The sequence below is a fragment of the Prionailurus bengalensis genome, chromosome D1 (assembly GCF_016509475.1).
Source record: "Prionailurus bengalensis isolate Pbe53 chromosome D1, Fcat_Pben_1.1_paternal_pri, whole genome shotgun sequence".
NCBI classification, from domain to species: Eukaryota; Metazoa; Chordata; class Mammalia; order Carnivora; family Felidae; genus Prionailurus; species Prionailurus bengalensis.
This window is the reverse complement of record NC_057346.1, coordinates 77,558,759-77,577,894: the sequence shown is the minus strand read 5'-3', so window position 1 is coordinate 77,577,894 and position 19,136 is coordinate 77,558,759. Positions and strand designations below refer to the sequence as shown.

Genomic DNA, 19,136 nt, shown 5'->3' with positions numbered 1-19,136 from the left:
CCTGTGCTAGGATGATAACTTGAATTAATAGATATGCAAGTCCCTTGTAAGTTATCAATTTTTCAGTGCCTGGAAAGGTGGTAAGTATTGCTGCTTCTAAATTGTGACTTATGCTTTTGTCTTATTTGCAAGAGGGAGGAGAAAGTTCTTTTAACAATAATTATATAATCATGTTTGTGGCCTTGCCCCTCTTTACTATATCAGAATTTCTTTCACCTTGTTTAAACTGAATGCGTGACCATCTAAGTGTGTTCAACAGTCTGAAATGTAAGTATGATTCAGTTAGACTCTACATACATTCATCAAAACATTTCACAGGGGTCTCGATACTAAGTATGCAGTGGATGGGACAGAATCACAACAGGCAACTTTATTTGTAAAATTTGATCCAAAACTCAAGAAAAAAAATAAATAAAAAGAGCCGAGTCTCTATTATGTTAGTACACAAAATAAACCAAAAAACACATCAACATTTACCATGAGATCATTTAAATGTATTTGCAAATGATTTGATGAGGGAAATGTGATTTACAACACGGGAAACTTCTTATAACAACCACTGTAGGTCACCTAGACTAGGTTAGCAAGAATGAACAAAGTGATAGATCCAAAAGGCAACCCCCAAACACCTTCCTCAGATGGAGACTTTGGTAATTGTGGTAAAAAACAAAACACAAATTCCTGTTCTTCACCATGCTGGATGGTCATTTCGTCCATTTTTCTCCCGCAATGATGAGTCCATTTTAAATACTTCAATTATTATGAAGACACTCCAAATCCACAGAACAGCAGACACTTCCATTCTGTGCATCAAGACAAAAGTGTTAGCCAACTGAGACAGAGGATATAAATCAATCAGCAGTGTGCATTTGCATATCCAAAATGACCATCTCCATTTTGAGATAAGCTCCATGAATGCTACTGAAAAACTACCAAAAAAATGCTAGAGGAGGTGGGGGAAGGAAAGACATAGGCGATCCTCTTGAGTCCCTTTGCTAGCTCCTGCTGGCAGTGCAAGTTTATACTTCCCAAACCATATTTGGGATTCGTCCCCTGTATTTCCAGGTTGTTCACGCAACTTAGTCACTGGACTTATTCTAAATAAAATTGTTTTCAAAAACATACCCCTCAAAGATAATTTGTCATTGACAAATCAAATCAAAAGTAGAAGAACATGAAGGCAACTCCAAAATGGGTTCCAGAAAGGTTTGCATAATAGGAACAGAGTCTCTCAGTGGTGACTATGAAAGGAACAGTACATATTTAGATATATAAATTAATGGAAATTAATGTTAATATACCTTGATAATCTCCCTAAATGAATCTCAAACCTGACCTCAAAGAAATACTAATACATAACACAGGTCTCCACATCCCCTGGTCGCTAAGTTTACTGGGGCTTGAAAGTACACACGGGACTGTGGCTCTTTTGCTATGTGCAGGTTGATATTGGCCTTTTCCTATTGGGGCTGAATTTAAAGATGGTACTTTCCAGAAAAAAGAAAAGAATCCACCTTAAGAACAGCCATAAAGAGATGACTTGGGAACCTTCCACTGATAGATGAAACTGAGCCAGGATTTGACAGAACCGAATAGACTAATATTTTAAATGTGCTTCATCAGGAGAATCTTCAATGTTTTGGCAGAGATGGCTGCCTAACCCCAGCTTCAAGTCAGCTGTAGCCATAGCTCTTCTCAAGCTTTTAAAGGGGTCAGTTTTTAATATCAAAGAGGGTGAGGATCGCTCATGGGAATTCCTCCAAAATGACAGGAAAATAATCACAATTAAATCCTGCAGCAAGAGCTTCAAGTCCCCGCATTAGATACTGTGATAATTAAAGCAAACAACTTCATAGAGCACTTTCTTCTAACACTGACAGTTTCATGAAAGGGCTTATAAATTTTTCCAGCATGAAAAAGAGATCTTTTTTCTTTCTTTCCTTTTTAATATGCAGGTCAAAATAGCTTAAATCAGCCATAATTGGACCTAGTGTCAATTGTTAAAATTCTGTAGTTCAAAGGCAAGACAGAGGACTGTTTTAGTCCATGTTCATTTGGAATTTACTTATATACACAGTGTGGCTCCGATCCACTCAGACATATTAACCTCCCTTGAGATGGAAATGCCTGCCTGTGTTTCCATCATGCCCCTCAGAACCTGTGCATTCAGAAACATCAGGAATGAACCTCCCGCAGGTACTCTGTGACAACTGTTCAAGGCCCAATTGTCCTCAGGACAGCCAATTACCTTGCATTTGCAAGTTGTGCAGGGAGATCCAGCCATTGTCCACACTGCGCCGCTCAGCCTTGAAATGCCATAGCTGTCCAGACAAGTTTTTCTGATGTCGTAGGCAATGTTATCAGCCAGGCAGGGGTCACTGACACAGCGGGGACAACACTCCCCTTCCAACATGGCTGTGTACTCACAGCTCAGATTGGGGCAAGTGAGTGGCCAACAGTCTACCTCTCCTTCCTGTAGAGAGAGAGCCAGAAATGGTTTATCTTTATTCTTATGAACAATTATGCTCCCAAAGTCCCGCCGGGGGGGGGGGGGGACAGTAATTATCATCACTGTCCTCACTGTATGTTTCTACTTCCACCTTTATGGGTATAATGTGCTTCCTCCTTGAAGAGCTCCTATAGATTAGATATCACCTCCTCCATGGTACTTTTGCTGACTGTCTATACTGCAGCCTGAGAAAGAGGCAGGTCCACATCTGTGTACCAATGGCACCCCATAACTATTTTTTATCATCACATTTATGTTCCTTGTCAGTACAACTCCAGATTAAGTTTTGAGCATTTAGGCTTTGGGCTTGTTTCTTTATCTCCCTGATACTTAGCACAGTTTTGGTCAAAAAAATGCTAACTGAATGAACAAATAAGTGCATAGGTGATAAGGTGATGGCTAGTGTCTTAAGAGAAATTAACTTCTCTTAAGGTCAAAGCGGAACCTGAAGCACTGTAATATTTCAACATCATCATAAACTGAGTTCTTAGTATCAAATTTAAAATTGAGACTGGGAGAACTACTTCAGAATGGTTTTGAATGTGACATTTAGCTAGTGACATCACTAACATGTAGCAAGGTATTATAGTTTAGATGGAACCTCTGTGTGTTTCAGAGTCTGGCAACTGTGGCTCCACTGAGCTGCCTGTAACTATTTCTCTAGCCGCCTCTTCAGTTATCATGGAAATTCATTATAATTTATGAAAACTCACGCCTAACGATTTGGTCAGCTACATAACAGACAAGGTCTATCATGCTCACCATTATATCATCCAGAGTCTATTTAGTAAATATGAGCCACAGTATACTCAAATAATTATTAAGCTATGTGTTCAACATCTTCAGTTTTCCCAGGAGATATTAGCCTTAGGGGCTAGGGATGGACATGGAAACACTTCTGAAATTCAATGAAAATTTCATGTCTGAAATTAATCCCAATTCTTCTAAGTGCCTGATGACTGACTTCTTGAAAAAGAAATGCAATTTTCCAGACTTATATAGTTGTGTTGGGTTCAGTTGCCCTCAGATGGGAGCTTGAAAAAAAATGGCTTTGATTTGAATATATCTGAATTCTACTCCTCAGTATTAGGGGTGATTCAGAAGAATGTATTCTACTAAGATGATCTGCACATTCACCAGGAGACTTTAGAAAATCTGAGAGAAATTTACAGTACAATTTCTCTAAATGCTTATTTTCATACAGTATTCACGGACTAAATCACTAATTTTAGAAAATGTTAAAGTATGGAATGCTGCTTATAGGTTCTATTACAAGTAGACTTGGTTGTGACTTGGTTCCAATAGTTATGACTCCCTCAAAGAAGGAACATAAGATTCACTAGGATTATATAGCCTAACAGTCTTTGCATCCTTTGAAAACTTTGTGGTATGATTGGAAAGAGAAAGAACTAGGTCCAGAAATTAAGTCTTTCCTTCGCACATTCTCAGATCTGATTATACCATTAGTATCTTTATATGAAGATCCAAAATTACCTCTACTTGTTCTATATGAAGGTTTAGCATCTGAAACATCTAGAAAATGTTATCAGTAGTGACTTCTGTATGCTAAGTACCTTCTATGTGCCAAGCACTGTATTTGCACTTCACATATGTTCTCTCATCTTCCTGACAGTCCTACAAAATTGGTATTCCACTTGTGTACAAGGAAAGAATGATCAGTGCAAGGTGAGGATTTGCCTGAGTTAATAACACAGAGCTAGCAGGTGGGAGAAGCAAGACTGAATTCTAAGTCTCTATGACTCCATCCCTGATATTTCTACCATGTTCTGTTATGTCTCCTATTGAAACTTTTAATGGTTAGGTCCCAAGAAATCAAAGATTTGGCTCTTTAAGAACTACAAGTCCCGGTCAAGGCTTTGAAAGTTTTCTATCATGCAGAGATTTTGCTTCATCTGGATTTGCCAAAAAGTAGGTGTAAACTAACATAAGTTGAGCCAAATCTGACCCATAAACACATTCTTTTAGTCTTGTATATTGATTTTTTTTGTTTTTTGTTTTAATTCCAGGACAGTTAACATGCACTGTTATATTGGTTTCAGATATACAATATAGTGATTTCAACTATTCCATACATCACCCAGTGCTCATCAGAAGTGCACTCCTTTGTCCCCGTCAGCTATATCACCCATCCCCCCACCCTGTCTTTGTATATTGTTTTAAATAGTAGAATCTGAATGTCTTTAGGCAGAGCATATGCCCCGTAGTAGCCACAAGACTCAAGTTTCCTGAATAGGATCAAAAATAGCAGAAACTAAAACCCATAAGCAACTGAGTTTGCAACCTTTCCAGAGTAAAAGAAGAAAACATTCTAAGGGAAGCTGACATACCAGACACCGGCACTGCTGGCAGCTATGAGTCCAATTGTCTCCGCTTCGATAGAGCTTGTGTCCATTTTGATCTAAACATTGGCTTGTGACCCTGGTGTCACACTCTGGGCAACAGAAAAGGTCAACGCTTGGATTCTGGCAATCACAAGCTGTCCGTCGGCAGAAGATCTTTCCATCCTGTTTAGAGATGAGGTTAAGGAGGTTACATCATTAGGGAAACAAGGTGGCTGCACTAGGAAAGGGAAACCTTATTAACAGAGCACATAGGAAGGATTTCTTACAGTCCAAGTACTCCCCTGTCCACCTTTCATTTTGTTTAAAACGTGCATGTGTGTGCATTCACACATATACACACCCTGTCTTTCCCCAACTTTGCCTGCAGAGCAGCTCATGTAAAAATGGAGATATTTCTGGGGCGCCTGGGTGGCTCAGTCGGTTAAGCGTCCGACTTCAACTCAGGTCACGATATCGCGGTCTGTGAGTTCGAGCCCCGCGTCGGGCTCTGGGCTGACGGCTGACGGCTGGGAGCCTGGAGCCTGCTTCCGATTCTGTGTCTCCCTCTCTCTCTGCCCCTCCCCCGTTCATGCTCTGTCTCTCTCTGTCTCAAAAATAAATAAACGTTAAAAAATGGAGATATTTCTAAATTCAAAAAGTCGTATGTTCCTTGAAACTCTTTGTTTCTTAAATGTTTCCAAAAAATTACATTTCTAAGTAAAATTACAATTAAACCAAGGATTTAAAAATGCATATATGTTCAAGAACTCGTTTAATGGGAAAACTATGCTCCTGTATTTTTCCCAGTTTACAATGATACCACCAAATGCATTCAAATGTATTCATTTAATTTTATCTCTGTCTCAACTCTGGGAGGAAGTCCGACTTTACCCTTTTTTACAGAAAAATTAACTGAGGCCAAGAGAGGCTAAATGACTTATCCAGTATGGAGTTAAAGATCTCTAAGGAGCATCACCAGGGCTTCTGGTTTCAAAACAATTTTTCTTCTACAAGATAGGCTTTAGGCTATTTATTACAAGGGGATATATCAGGTGCCCCTTACACCCTAGGTGTCCAAATAATAGGCACAGTACAATTTCTGGAGTAATGGCCCTGAACACTCGTAAAGACTTGAAGTTCAACAGCACTCAAACACAATACATTTGCAGGGGTGCCTGGGTGGCTCAGTAGGTTAAGCCTCTGACTTTGGCCCAGGTCATGGTCTCATGGTTGGTTGGTTCGAGCCCTGTGTCTGGCTCTGCGCTGACAGCTAAGAGCCTGGAGCCTACTTTAGCTTCTGTCTCTCTCTCTGCCCCTCCCCTGCTTGTGCTCACTCTTTCTCTCTCTCAAAAATAAACTACAAAAAAATGATCGCACATTTGCAGCATACACCCATTATACATCTGTTGCTTACAATAACTTCTCACTTCAGACAATGAAGACGCTGAAAATGTAAGACGTGTGGCCACCACGTGTGGTTATGACTGCTTTGCTGAATATTTAAAAACTAAAGAATCTCAGAGCCAGGACACATAACCAAGCTTCCTGGGTCTACACTTGAAACTTCTCTAGAGCAACCATATCAAGTCATCAAGCCTATGCTTGATGTTCTCCAGTCTCAAGGAAGCCACCACTATGGAAGGCATTCAATGTATATATCTCTGTTCATGTATGAATGTTAAAACCTGGACTTCTTGTTGCCTCTATCCACTGATATTTGTTCACACTCTTGCTAATCACAGAACTCCCAATCCCCTCTGCCACACTTTCAACTTTCAACTCTTCCATTTGTAGAAGAGAGCATTATGTTTCCACTGAATCATCTCATCTCTGGATTATCTCTTAATTTTTTGACTAGTACCACTAGTTTTGAATCCTTTCATTGTTATAGTTGTCTTCTTCTTCAACAGTTTAAGTATTTCCAATATAATAATAACAATACTCTACCTTGATTTTAACATTTATTTTGTGCCGTACATTGTGCTGTCTTTTATATGCATTAGCACATTTAATCTTTTAAGGTTATTTTAATTTTTGAGACATACACACACACACACACACACACACACACACACACAAAGGATCTGACGCAGCCTCCACGCTAACAGCAGAGAGCCTGATATGAGGCTTAAACCCAGAAATCACGAGATCGTGACCTGGATCTGAAGTTGGATACTTAACCCATGAGCCACCCAGGCATCCCAGCACATTTAGTCTTGATAAATCTGTGGAGTACAATTTACACTCCATTTCTCAAATGAGGTAGCTGAGTAAAAGAACTGAATATAATTCTTCAGTAACAGTCTGACCAGCAGTGAATTGGGACTCATGGTCACCTTGTTTTAAGCTCTATGTGTTCTTTAAAGTAGCCTGGTTTCAATATTTACTTCCCTACTTACTATGGTATGTCATGATGTTGATTTATATTGAACTTAATGAAGACTAAAACCTCATTAAGCACTATCCCTATCTTGTGTACTCAGTTGTTTGGGGGCAGAAACTATAAAACCTGATATTTATCCTTATTGTATTTTACCTTGTTAGATTCATTTCATCTCTCTTCCTGTCACAATGTTTTCTAAATGCTGTTTCTGTCATCCACCATAGTTCGTCCTCCTTCAGAGCCTAGTGACATCTGCAAACTTGATGGATCTGCCCTCAGGGTCTTCATCTACTTCATCGATAACAATGTTGAATAGGATAGCGCTCACTGAGACAAGTTTACTGTCAGCTGAAGTGGAAATCTTTAAATGCTTTACATTTTTTTATGGAGAATGGAAAGGAGACATGCTGGCTGTGTATATAATGACATAACAGATTGAAAAATGCTTTTCCTCAAAGCATGTGCATTTTAGCTACTATTGCATAAAATGACAAGAAATCATAATTTTCTAACTATCAAGGGATGACAGATTATACAAACACACACTCAAGTTAAGCAAATGCATTGAGTCAGAAATTATAATTAGTATGGACAAAGGACTCTCCAGATTCTAGGACTCTTCCAACAATAGGCCCTCATTTTAACTCAGTTATGTATTTTGCTTGTGTAACCATTGCCCAGAATAACTCCCTAGTGATTTATTTTAACCAACAGAAGCTAAAAAAAAAAAGTAATGGTAGCTACCATATAAAATCATATGGTCAGGTCAGCTACTGAGGTCACAGTATTACTCTCCCCAAGTATAGAATGATTGGGCCTCCATAACCTAAAAGCTCTATCCACAAACCACGGTAAACAGGGACGCATTGCTTTAGAAGAGGCTATTGTACCACAGGCAATAAGGCCCAATCAGAATGTTAGGTTTCTCTCTGCATGTAGGGATTAAAAGAATGAATAAGAATAAGTGGATAGCCTCCAGGGTTAGTGCAAAATAAAGCAATTTCCTATCTCATCAATTATGTGAAAATGCCAAATAGGCCCCTCTTAGGTTCTAACATATTTTAGAAGAATGGCTATGTTCATTCTGCCTTTTGAATTACAGAATAACTGTCAAGAAAATCATTTTTAATAATGAAAATGTCACAGGTGGCTCCATTAATTCAATGAGAATGCCATTACAAAACCTCAGCTAACAGAACACAGCCACACTAGCATCTAAACTTGGCAAGACAATTGAGCTCAAAGTTGGTGAGTAATCTTTCTCATGCTAGATCTCTGGGGTCATTCCCAGAGCCTGACCTCAGTCCTAGCTGGATTGGTCAGAACAAGCCCCATCTAAATGCCAAAGATGTATTTTTTCACCCTTCTGCTGTAGAAGCTAAATGCTTTTATGTAATTTTATAATGGATTTCAGCTCTAAACAATGACTACTATATTATTTAAATTGCTCCTGAATTTTAAGAAGCAGGGACATACACTTTCCCATCAAATAAAAAAGGAATTTATTCTTACGCCATGGAAAGTTACAGGTTTTATACTATAAATTACACATTTTATTACTGAATAGTTAACACATTATTTACTCCAGATTGCATAATATCACTTTTCTGCCACAGTTTTGAAACTTTTAAATCAAGAAGGTGGAGGTCTTGGGGTGCCTGGGTGGCTCAGTTTGTTATGTGTCTGACTTGATTTCAGCTCAGGTCATGATCTCACAGTTCATGAGACCAAACCGAACATCAGGCTCTGTGCTGACAGTGTGGAGCCTGCTTGGGATTCTCTCTCTCTCTCTCTCTCTCTCTCTCTCTTTCTCTCTCGCTGCCCCTCCCCAACTCACGCACATATGCACACTCTCTCTTAAAATAAGTAAATAAAAACTTATGTAAGATTATTTATGTAAATTCAATTATAATATAACCTGGGTTTGGCAAACTGACACCTACAGTCTAAATTCAGCCAGTCACCTGTTTCTGGAAATAAAGTTTTATTAAAACACACCTTCCCTTGTTCATTTACATATTTCCTTTGGCTGTTTTCACACTCTAATGGCAGAGTTCAGTACGTGAGACAGAGACCTGACAGTTATGCAAAGACCATCTGGCCCTTCATAGAAAACATTTTTTGATCTTTGATATAAAGAGTAAAATTAGGAGTGGTACTCTAGACCCATCTATTCTACCTTCTCACATACAAATTTTTGTGTTGGGATATCCAGTCTTTACAAAATATTAATTTGGCTTCAGGTTACACCACACAACCAGCCCTCTCTAATTAGCACTTCTCTAATAAAACTCTTAACAGTCATTGATTCCAAATGTCTCATTTTAATGAAGAGGAAATCAGGTCCAGAGAGGGGAAAGCACTTCTCTCACAGAGCAAATTAATGACAAAACAGGAACCAGACCTCACTCCAGACATTCATAGCAATGATTTTCCAATATGCTAAAGGGTAGGATAAAAGGACTTCACACAACTCAAATCAGAAGGATTCTTGAGGCAATGGTTCTCAAATGTGGTCCTCTGACAAGCAGCATTAGAATCTCCTGGAAACTACTTAGAAATGCAAATTGTTGTGCCCAAACCCAGACTCACCAAACAAGAAAGTCTATGGGGTAGACTCAGTGATCAAAGTTTCACAAACCCTCCAGGGGATTCTGGTCCAAGGAAGAGTTTGACACCTCTGATGGAGAAACAAAGCAATGAAAAGGCAGGATTTGGAACTACATGCAGTAGAAGTATGAAGTGAGGAGAACAGAAAAGAAGACCCTGTTCCTTGACAGGACCCCTAGAGTTTTGAGGGTGAACTAAACTTGCCAATTTGTTCATGTTTCAAAGAAAAGGAAGCACAATTTTAGGGCTGGCACAGCCAACTCCTTCCATCAAGAACACCCTAGAGAGGAAGGTATTGACAATGTCGCTGGTTAGGTTTAGAGAGCAAAGCAAAGCATTTTTAGGAGTAAACTGCAGGATTTCAGAAAGCTAACCTCTACCCTGGCCCCAGGCACAAGCTGATTCATCCCTCTTCTTCACTCTACGAATGGGTGCCACAGGGAGAACGGCAGGGTTATTTTATTGTCAGCTCCTTGCAGACAGGGCTTTCTTCTTACCTGAAGGAAACACAGGAACCCCTTAGGTTTCCCTAATCTGGCCACCTTCCTCAGTTTCTGAGCAAAGGCTTGTATGAGGCCAGGTCACGTGGTCAGCATTCCAGACAATCTCATGGCAAAGATTCTCTCCACTTTACCCTTCTTCTGTGTTGCCACAGGAATTTGACCCTCCACTTGCAGAGCGCAAGTGGTTATTTATGGTATCTATTTCCCTATCCATCTCTAGTACTACATTTAGTTAAAGGATGAATGCTATTCACTTTTCAACTAAGAAAATGAACAAAACAAAATAATCCTGCAGGCAGCACAGAAATAAAATCTGGTCTTCACAGCTTGTTTTCTCCCACTGGATTTTCCAGTTACTACTAGAAGTAGATGAAGGTGTAGGAATAAATGCAAGCCTAACTTGCAACCCTGGCTCCTTCTCTGATCATTGGCACCGGAACACTTTTGACCCAGGAAAATGGGGCAGCTAAGTTGCAAATATGCCACTCTGGAGCTTCTGCCCACAGAATGAGGGCACACATGGCCACAGCGAGTGAGTGTCTGACATTATCATTTATCAAGACCCATGACTTAATTTCGGTGTTATCTTTCATGTGATCTTCTGTCTCTAACCCTCCTTCGGGTTCTCATCTTTACTCTCCTGAACCTTCAATTCAGTCTAAGTGGTACCTCTCCATTTAGTTTGGATCTCCTCAGTCCTCCTACTGTGCTGTCGATCAGACTTCGGTTGGGCCATGCCAATCCTCAACAAAAAGTCACTCATGATACTCTGCTGCCCACAGAATAAAGTCTGAATTCCACTGTCTGGCTCTATCTGTAACCTTTCTCTCTTGGCTTATTATCAGTTATCCCCCTCCCATACTCTTCTTTTTTCCTGATATTCTAAGCCCACCATTTACTTCATATTTTCCTTAACACATGCAATGTTTCTGCATCTTTGTTCTTACTATTCCCTCTGCTTGGGATTCACTTTCCCCACATCTCTACTTGGCTAAATTTCTCATCCTTGAAGGTCTCACTCAAAGGTCACTTCCTCTGTGACATCTTTCCTTATTCCTTTCTGCATCCTCCTAGAATACAATAATACTTCCCTTTTCCATGTCCCTATAACAAATCATTCATGACTACAAGGGCATGTCAGGTGACTGTGTATCCATTTGTCTATTCATCTCCATAATCAACAATATGATCACTCATACTAAAATGCTGCAGTTTCCATGAAGTTAAAAACCTGAGACCTCTCTATCTTCCCATGTAGCACAGGTAGAAAATAAAGATGTCTCCTAAGGCTCTGGACAAATTTATGAATGGAAGAGCCACAGATGGGTATCTGTGAAAAGAAACTGGGATATAACTAAGATTTAGAGGTCAAGCCCAAAGAGACCACCATTTTTCACCCTGTGGTCTGGATAATGCTAGAAGAACATGGGTTCCAAGCAATTTAGCAATCTTTCTGGGCCTAATCAACTAAGTGGTCTAAAGATGCATAAAATTACTGTCACTGTTAAGGAAGCACATGGCATCTAAACAAAATCCCAAATCCATTTGGGCCTACTGTTATTGCCGAACTCCATTAAGTTGTGGACATGTTTCAAGACTTCTTTTTCAATTGGCATGAAACACTAGTAGCTAACCTGGTGTACTGACTCTCAAGGGGGAAAGTGGCCTTTAAAAGAACTTTGAGTCTTCTTTGGTAAGTGATTAGTCATGGAGAGACAGCTCTCTGCAAGTCTCTGAGCTAGGTACTTCAAATTTGTCTTGATCTTAATTCACTCTCACAGCAAATGTGTCTGCAGATATTAACCCAGTCTTACTGATAAAAACATGGCTCAGAAACATAAAGAATCTTGCAGAGTTCACAGAACCACACCCATGTGGAGCAGTAAGGCTGGGGACCCATTTCTCTAACTAGAGACCTTGGAATTTTGTCATGGATATCTCGGTTTCAGGTCTACTGCCACCACTTACTTGTGTGAAACTTGAGTTTCTTGTTTCTTCTGTAAAGTAATAATAATATTTACTTCATGAGGTTGTTTTCAAAGTATGAGCAGATACTTATAAGTACCAGACACAAAATAAATGTTCCCTAATTCTACCTCCATGCTTAGGACAGAAGGAAGATCCTGGGGCTGAGGAAGAGATTGCCAAACCGTATCTATACAGAATTATCCAATAACATTGTTCCCCCTACTGTCTCTTCCCCACCAGTTGTCTTAATTTCCATGTGTCCTTTATAAATCATATTAACTTTTCTAAATCTTATCAGAACTTAAGATAATATGTGGCTAAGTTACAGGAGAAATTATTTGGGCTATACTATGTACTATCATTCAATAGTACCTATTTAAACGCCCTTTTTCATGGATGTCCTAATTATTTATTGCAGGTTCTTTATCTTTTTCTTGTCATGGTAAGCCTGACCATAAATTATATATTGAACCAGGGGCACCTGGGTGGCTCAGTTGGTTAAGCATCTGACTTCATTTCAGGTCATCATCTCACAGTTCTTGAGTTTGAGTCTTGTTTTGGGCTCTATGCTGACAGCTCCGAGCCTGGAGCCTGCTTCAGATTCTGTCCTGTCTCTCTCTGCCCTTCCCCCACTCATTCACTGACTCTCTCTCTCTCTCTCAAATATAATATTTAAAAAAATTTATATAGAGAGCCAAAAACTAGGGAAAGAATTTGAAAGATTTCACTCCAAGTTTACCATTTTTTCTAGTATTTATCAATCCTTTCTGTTGAATATTTATCATATTAACATACTATTTATAATAGTGATTCAATATAATAATTTTCAGGGTGTCTGGGTGGCTCAGTTGGTTAAGCATCTGTCTCTTGATTTCGGCTCAGATCATGGTATCATGGTTGTGAGTTCAAGCCCCACGTCAGGCTCTGTGCTTGAAATCCTCTCTCTCCCTCTTTCTGCCCCTCCCCTGCTCGCTCTCGCTCTCTCTCTCTCTCTCTCTCTCAAAATAAATAAATATACTTAAAATAATTTAACATTATAATTTTCATGCTGTATTTCATATTTAAAAAATATAAAATAACACAATTAGATGACAGAATACAAAAGCAATAAATATTCAGCATAGGTTTGAACCTTTCCATGTAAAACTTATGTTTTAGGAAAAATTCCTACTGTTATGTACGTAAAATTAATGAATTCAAAAGACTAATGCTGGTGTACTCAGCTCTATAGTGATATTCAGACATCCTGAAGTGCCTGACATTTTTAAGCAGGTGTTAGAATAGCTGAAACCTTGTGGAAAGATGCAATGTTGTGAAATCCGGGTTACTTTTAAACCATTTAAATATTTAAACCCTCAAATATGAAATTGACCCAAATTATCACTCTTTGTATTGTAGAGAATTTGAAAGAATAATTTGTACATGATGACATACTAATCCTATTTCAATGTATAATATGCAAAGAAATGTATACATAATACTTATTGTAAAGTAAATGTAGAAATGCCAGCTGCTGGCAAGAAACAAAAAAGAAAATGCTGGAAAGGATTTGAAAGGTCTATATGAATAATGATACTAAGCCACAAACTAAAACATTTTGGAAAGGGTGAGAGAGAAATACTGAGGGTATAAATGTCACTAGCAGTTTCCAGACTTACAGAATTTTAGAGACAGAAAGAATTTCTGATATCATCTAGCCAATTGTACAGCTGAGGAAAAAGGCTCTGATGCTAACTTGTTTGCTCAAGGTCACAAAGCCAATTACTAGCAATGCCTGGAATAGAATCCAGGTCTTATTCCTGGTGGAATGCCTTGAAGTTGCATATTCCAAGGAGTTTAAGGGAAGAGGAAAGAACCCAGGAATAAGAGTAGAGTGAGAAAGGTTGATTTCTGGCTTTGTCTACGTTTAAATTCAACTTTCTTCTAAGTCTAAATGAGGGAGATGATATTCCATCTTCCAAGTATAATACAGGAATCATATAGCAGAGTATTTATTTTGAATACTATCTACAGAGGCTTATTGTCCTTGGATAATATAAACACTGGGTCAAAATAAGAAGATAAAAGCACTTTAATTTAGTGGCTAATATAATCTAGGGAAAAATGCACCAATTTCACCTTTAGCATGCCAGGACACATTTCATTTATAGTCTCTCTTTGAAGGACAATTTTGAAGCATCATAAAGAAGTTATTAATCTCTTCATGATACGACAACACTGGTCGTGTATGAGATTGAGTGGCTTCTGACATCTGGCTTGTATAGTTTTTTTCTCTTCATAGTCCTACATTCTTTGATTCTTCTTTTAATATGCATTCCATCAACTAAAGCCTACAATGTAAGAAGTATTTGTGAGTGCCTAGCTCAAAGACTTTCCCTACCATAGTCTGCAAATAATTTTTCCACTGTCTTTTGGCATCTTGAGTTTTGGAGGAAAGTCTGAAGCCAACCTGAAATTTCCCAGGATACGCTGACCTTATGCTGTCCTGATGCTTATGGCACTAGTACTGGTCCTGATGGCTTTATACTGATTGGTCTTGTTATAGTAAGAGAATCCTTTTGGTGTACAAATCAGTCATCCTTCTCTTTTATCTATGAAATTGGTTTTGTTGCATTTGTTGTGTTCTCTTCAGGAAAACCCACTACGTGTTAAATCATTACTGTCAGCTTCCATATCTGTCACGTAATCATATTTCTTCTCCACCTTTCCCTTTCGTACTTAGTGGGTTTTCCCCCCTCATCTCTGTGGCAGCAGTACTGGTTTGATTCCAAGAAGCTTCTGAGGTAGTCTTCATAGTGCAGAGATTTTCCCCTCAGTTCATTCTCCAGGAGCCGCTTTCCTTCTCCTTCTCGTTTAATGCTCTTGCCTTTTTGTCTATCTTGTTGGAATTCTTGCTTTAATTTCTTTGAGGGTCTAAAGAAGTTTTATCTAAATGTTTCTTCAAATGTATGATCTAATTTTGTTCAAGTACGTATTCTTAATTTGTACTCCACACTCCCATTATTGTAATATCTATGCCTAACTCCCATGTTTGTTTGTTTGTTTTCTTTCTGGTCATCATGGAATGAAGGTGGCTCCTTCTGAAACTGCCTGAGAATTTCATGATGCTGCCACTTTTTCTCCTGATCACCTGAGCATTTTTAAAATTTCTAATTGAAGTATAGTTGACATACAATAATATATTATTTTCGGGTGTATAGCATAGTGATTTTATAATTCTATACATTACTCAATACTCTCACCACAATAAGTAGAGTCATCATCTGTCACCATATCATATTATCACCATATTATTGATTATATTCCCTATGCTCTACTTTTCGTTTCCATGTTATTTATAACTAGTTTACACCTCTTAATCTCTATCTCTAATTTCACCCATCTGCTCAACCCCCTCTCTTCTAGCAACCATCAGTTCTCTTTATTATAAAGTTTCTTTTTTTGTTTGTTCATTTTTTTTCCAGATCCCACATGAGTTAAATCATATGGTATTTATCTTTATTTGACTTAGCCTAATACTCTCCAGGTCCACCCATGTAGTTGTAAATGGCCAGATTTCATTCTTTTTCATGGTTGGGTAATATTCCAACATTTCATACATGCATATGCATACCAAATCTTCTTTACCCATTCATCTATCAGTGGACACTTGGTTTGCTTCCATATCTTGGCTACATTAAATAATGTGGCAATAAATACAGGAGTGCATATATATTTCCAACTTAGCATTTTCATTTTCTTTGGGTAAATACCCAGTAGAATTACTGGATTATAGGGTATTTCTATTTTTAATTTTTGAGTAACTTCCACAGTGGTTGCACCAATATACATCCCGACCAAGAGTACAGAAGGGTTTCCTTTTCTTCATATCCTTGACAACATTTGTTATTTCTCGTCTCTGATACTGGCCATTCTTACTGGTATGATGTGATATCTCATTGTGGTTTTGATTTGCATTTCCCTGATGATTAATGATGCTGAGCATCTTTTCATGTGCCTACTGTCCATGTGTATGTCCTATTTGGAAAATGTCTATTCAGATATTTGCCCATTTTAATCAGATTATTTTTGGTGATCAGTATCAGTTCTTTGTATATTATGATATTATCTCTTTATCAGATATATTATTTGCAATATCTTCTCTCATTCAGTAGACCTTTCCATTTTATTGCTGGTTTCCTTTGTTGTGCCAAAGGCTTTTATTTGTTACAGTCCTAATAGTTTATTTTTGCTTTCGTTTCCTTTAGTATGAGGAGACATGTCTAGAAAAATATTGCTAAGGCTGATGGCAAAGAAATTACTGCCTATATGTTCTTTTAGGAATTTTATGGCTCCAGGTCTCCTATTTCGTTCTTTAATCCATTTCAAGTTATTTTTGTATATAAGTGTAAGAAAGTGATCCAGTTTCACTCTTTTGCATGTAGCTGTCCGATTTTCTCAACATAATTTATTAAAGAGACTGCCACCTTTGTTGTAGGTTAACTGACCATATGACTGTGGATACATTTCTGGTCTCTCTATTCTGTTCCAGTGACCTATGTCTGTTTCTGTGCAAGTACCACACTGTTTTGATCAATATAGCTTTATGGTATATCTGAAATCTGGGATTGTGATACCTCAAGCTGTGTTCTTTTTCAAGTTTGCTTTGGCTATTTGGGGTCTTTTGTGGTTCCATAAAAATTTTAGGGTTATTTGTTCTAGTTTTATGAAAAATACTAGGGACTTCCCTGAATCCGTAGACTGTTTGACTCTGCTTCTTTGAATGGTAAACCTTGACCCTTTGCTGGCTTGTATAATTCTGCTATTATGTGATTCAGTTTTATTTGAATTTGAAAACAAGAGTATGGTTTAACAGCCAGCATTTCTGTCTCAATCTTGACTTCTTAGCCTCAAAGATGATGATGCCATTATAGTCCATTTGGATGCTTATGTGTTGGAGCTACTACTTATGAAATTGGATTAAAATATTTCTAGATGCAAATAATAGAAAAAAGCAGGGTCACAAATTCATTTTTTTGAGAATGATCTACAGAATTTGATTTAGGGTTTTTAATTTAGTTTCTTTTTTTTTTAATTTTTTTTTTAACGTTTATTTATTTTTGGGACAGAGAGAGAGACAGAGCATGAACGGGGTTGGGGCAGAGAGAGAGGGAGACACAGAATCAGAAACAGGCTCCAGGCTCCGAGCCATCAGCCCAGAGCCTGACACGGGGCTCGAACTCACGGACCGCGAGATCGTGACCTGGCTGAAGTCGGACGCTTAACCGACTGCGCCACCCAGGCGCCCCTTTAGTTTCTTTTTTAAAGAACTTTTTGGAGATTTTTTTAACTTGGCTTCTTTTTAAAAAAAAGTTTTAGGGGTGCCTGGGTGGCGCAGTCGGTTAAGCGTCCGACTTCAGCCAGGTCACGATCTCGCGGTCCGTGAGTTCGAGCCCCACGTCAGGCTCTGGGCTGATGGCTCGGAGCCTGGAGCCTGTTTCTGATTCTGTGTCTCCCTCTCTCTCTGCCCCAACCCCGTTCATGCTCTGTCTCTCTCTCTGTCCCAAAAATAAATAAATAAATAAATAAATAAATAAATAAATAAATAAATAAATAAATAAAATAAAATAAAAGTTTTATTTCTTTTGAGAGAGAGAGAGAGAACATGAGAGTTGAGCGGGGCTAGGGAGGCAGTTCAGAGAGGGAGAGAGAGAATCTCAAATAGGCTCTTTGCTGTCAGCATAGAACCCAATGCAGAGCTCAAGCTCACAAACTGAGATTATGATTTGAGTCAAAACCAAGGGTCGGACGGACACTTAACTCACCAAGCCACTCAGGCACCCCTTTAATTTGTCTCCTAAATCAAAGCTGTCCTCTCCTTCCACAAGTTCTTGGAAGCTATGCTATTAATGAGTAATAAATGCAATTGGAAAACAAAGAAACAAAGAAGGAAATCTTCCTTGTACTTTATTCATAAGGTAGTGGGGTGGTGATAGAGGTGCCATTAGATTAACAATATAAGGTTACAAGGATTGTTCATTTTTTTGTGGAATTTCAGTCTAATCCTCTGACTTTGGCAAGCGTTTAAAGAGTCAAAGCAGAATAAATCAACTTATATTGCTTGGATTATTAGCATAATTAATTAATGAAACTTTGGGAAGTTTTAATGATTGCTAAGTTCCCTCCCATGGGCCTAAATAAAACAAAAACTGAAAAAGATATTTTGGTTTCACACACTACTCAAGACTCAACAAAAATCTCTTATTGATTCCAGAGACTGGGGCTCTGCAAATCCTAAAAAGGATTTCCGGGTCAGGTTGTGATCATCCTCGTAAGTTTGGGAAAAACAATATTTTCTAGAAAAGCACTAATAAAGGAATTCCTTCTTGTTTTGCTGGCTGAATGGAGACCTAACTGCCAACCTTTTCTATATACCTTTCTCAACCATTTTAAACCACAACAAGCTTTTCTTTCTGTTAAAAACTTTGCCCTTTGTGTCACTAATACAGTACTAAGGTTACAGTTTGAGCTCAATCAGGTTAGATTGCCTATTTAATCAGTTTTAAATACATGAGCAGATATCATCTGTGGAGAGTTATAGGACTTGTGGCAGAATAAGAAAACTATGAAATTTGGGGCAAACTACTAGAGTTCAAGTCCCAGCTTGGATATTTATGTATTGTGATATTTAGGGTACATTACTTGCCCTAAAACTCAGAAACTGTATCTTTCAAAGCTGTGCTATAAGAATTAAGTGTGATGCTGTTTTTAAATTACAGGGTGCTTGGAACAGAGGAGGTGCTCAGTAAATGGGGTCACTGGACCTGTGTTTGGATGTGTGG

The 19,136-nt window shown here is 38.4% G+C and overlaps 1 protein-coding gene across 2 annotated transcripts in view; it reads right to left on the bottom strand.

Annotated features, from left to right (window-relative positions):
• Positions 1–355: 355 nt before the first annotated feature.
• The window catches only part of NELL1 (neural EGFL like 1), an 882,973-nt gene continuing 864,192 nt past the window's right edge, over positions 356–19,136 (bottom strand). For both annotated transcript variants that reach the window (XM_043580819.1, XM_043580818.1), the window contains 3 exons: positions 4,858–5,034; positions 2,249–2,473; positions 356–803 (listed from right to left, as the gene is read on the bottom strand). In XM_043580819.1, coding sequence (XP_043436754.1) covers positions 753–803; positions 2,249–2,473; positions 4,858–5,034 — 453 coding nt within the window. In that variant the 3' untranslated portion in view covers positions 356–752. The remainder of the gene's footprint in view (positions 804–2,248; positions 2,474–4,857; positions 5,035–19,136) is intronic.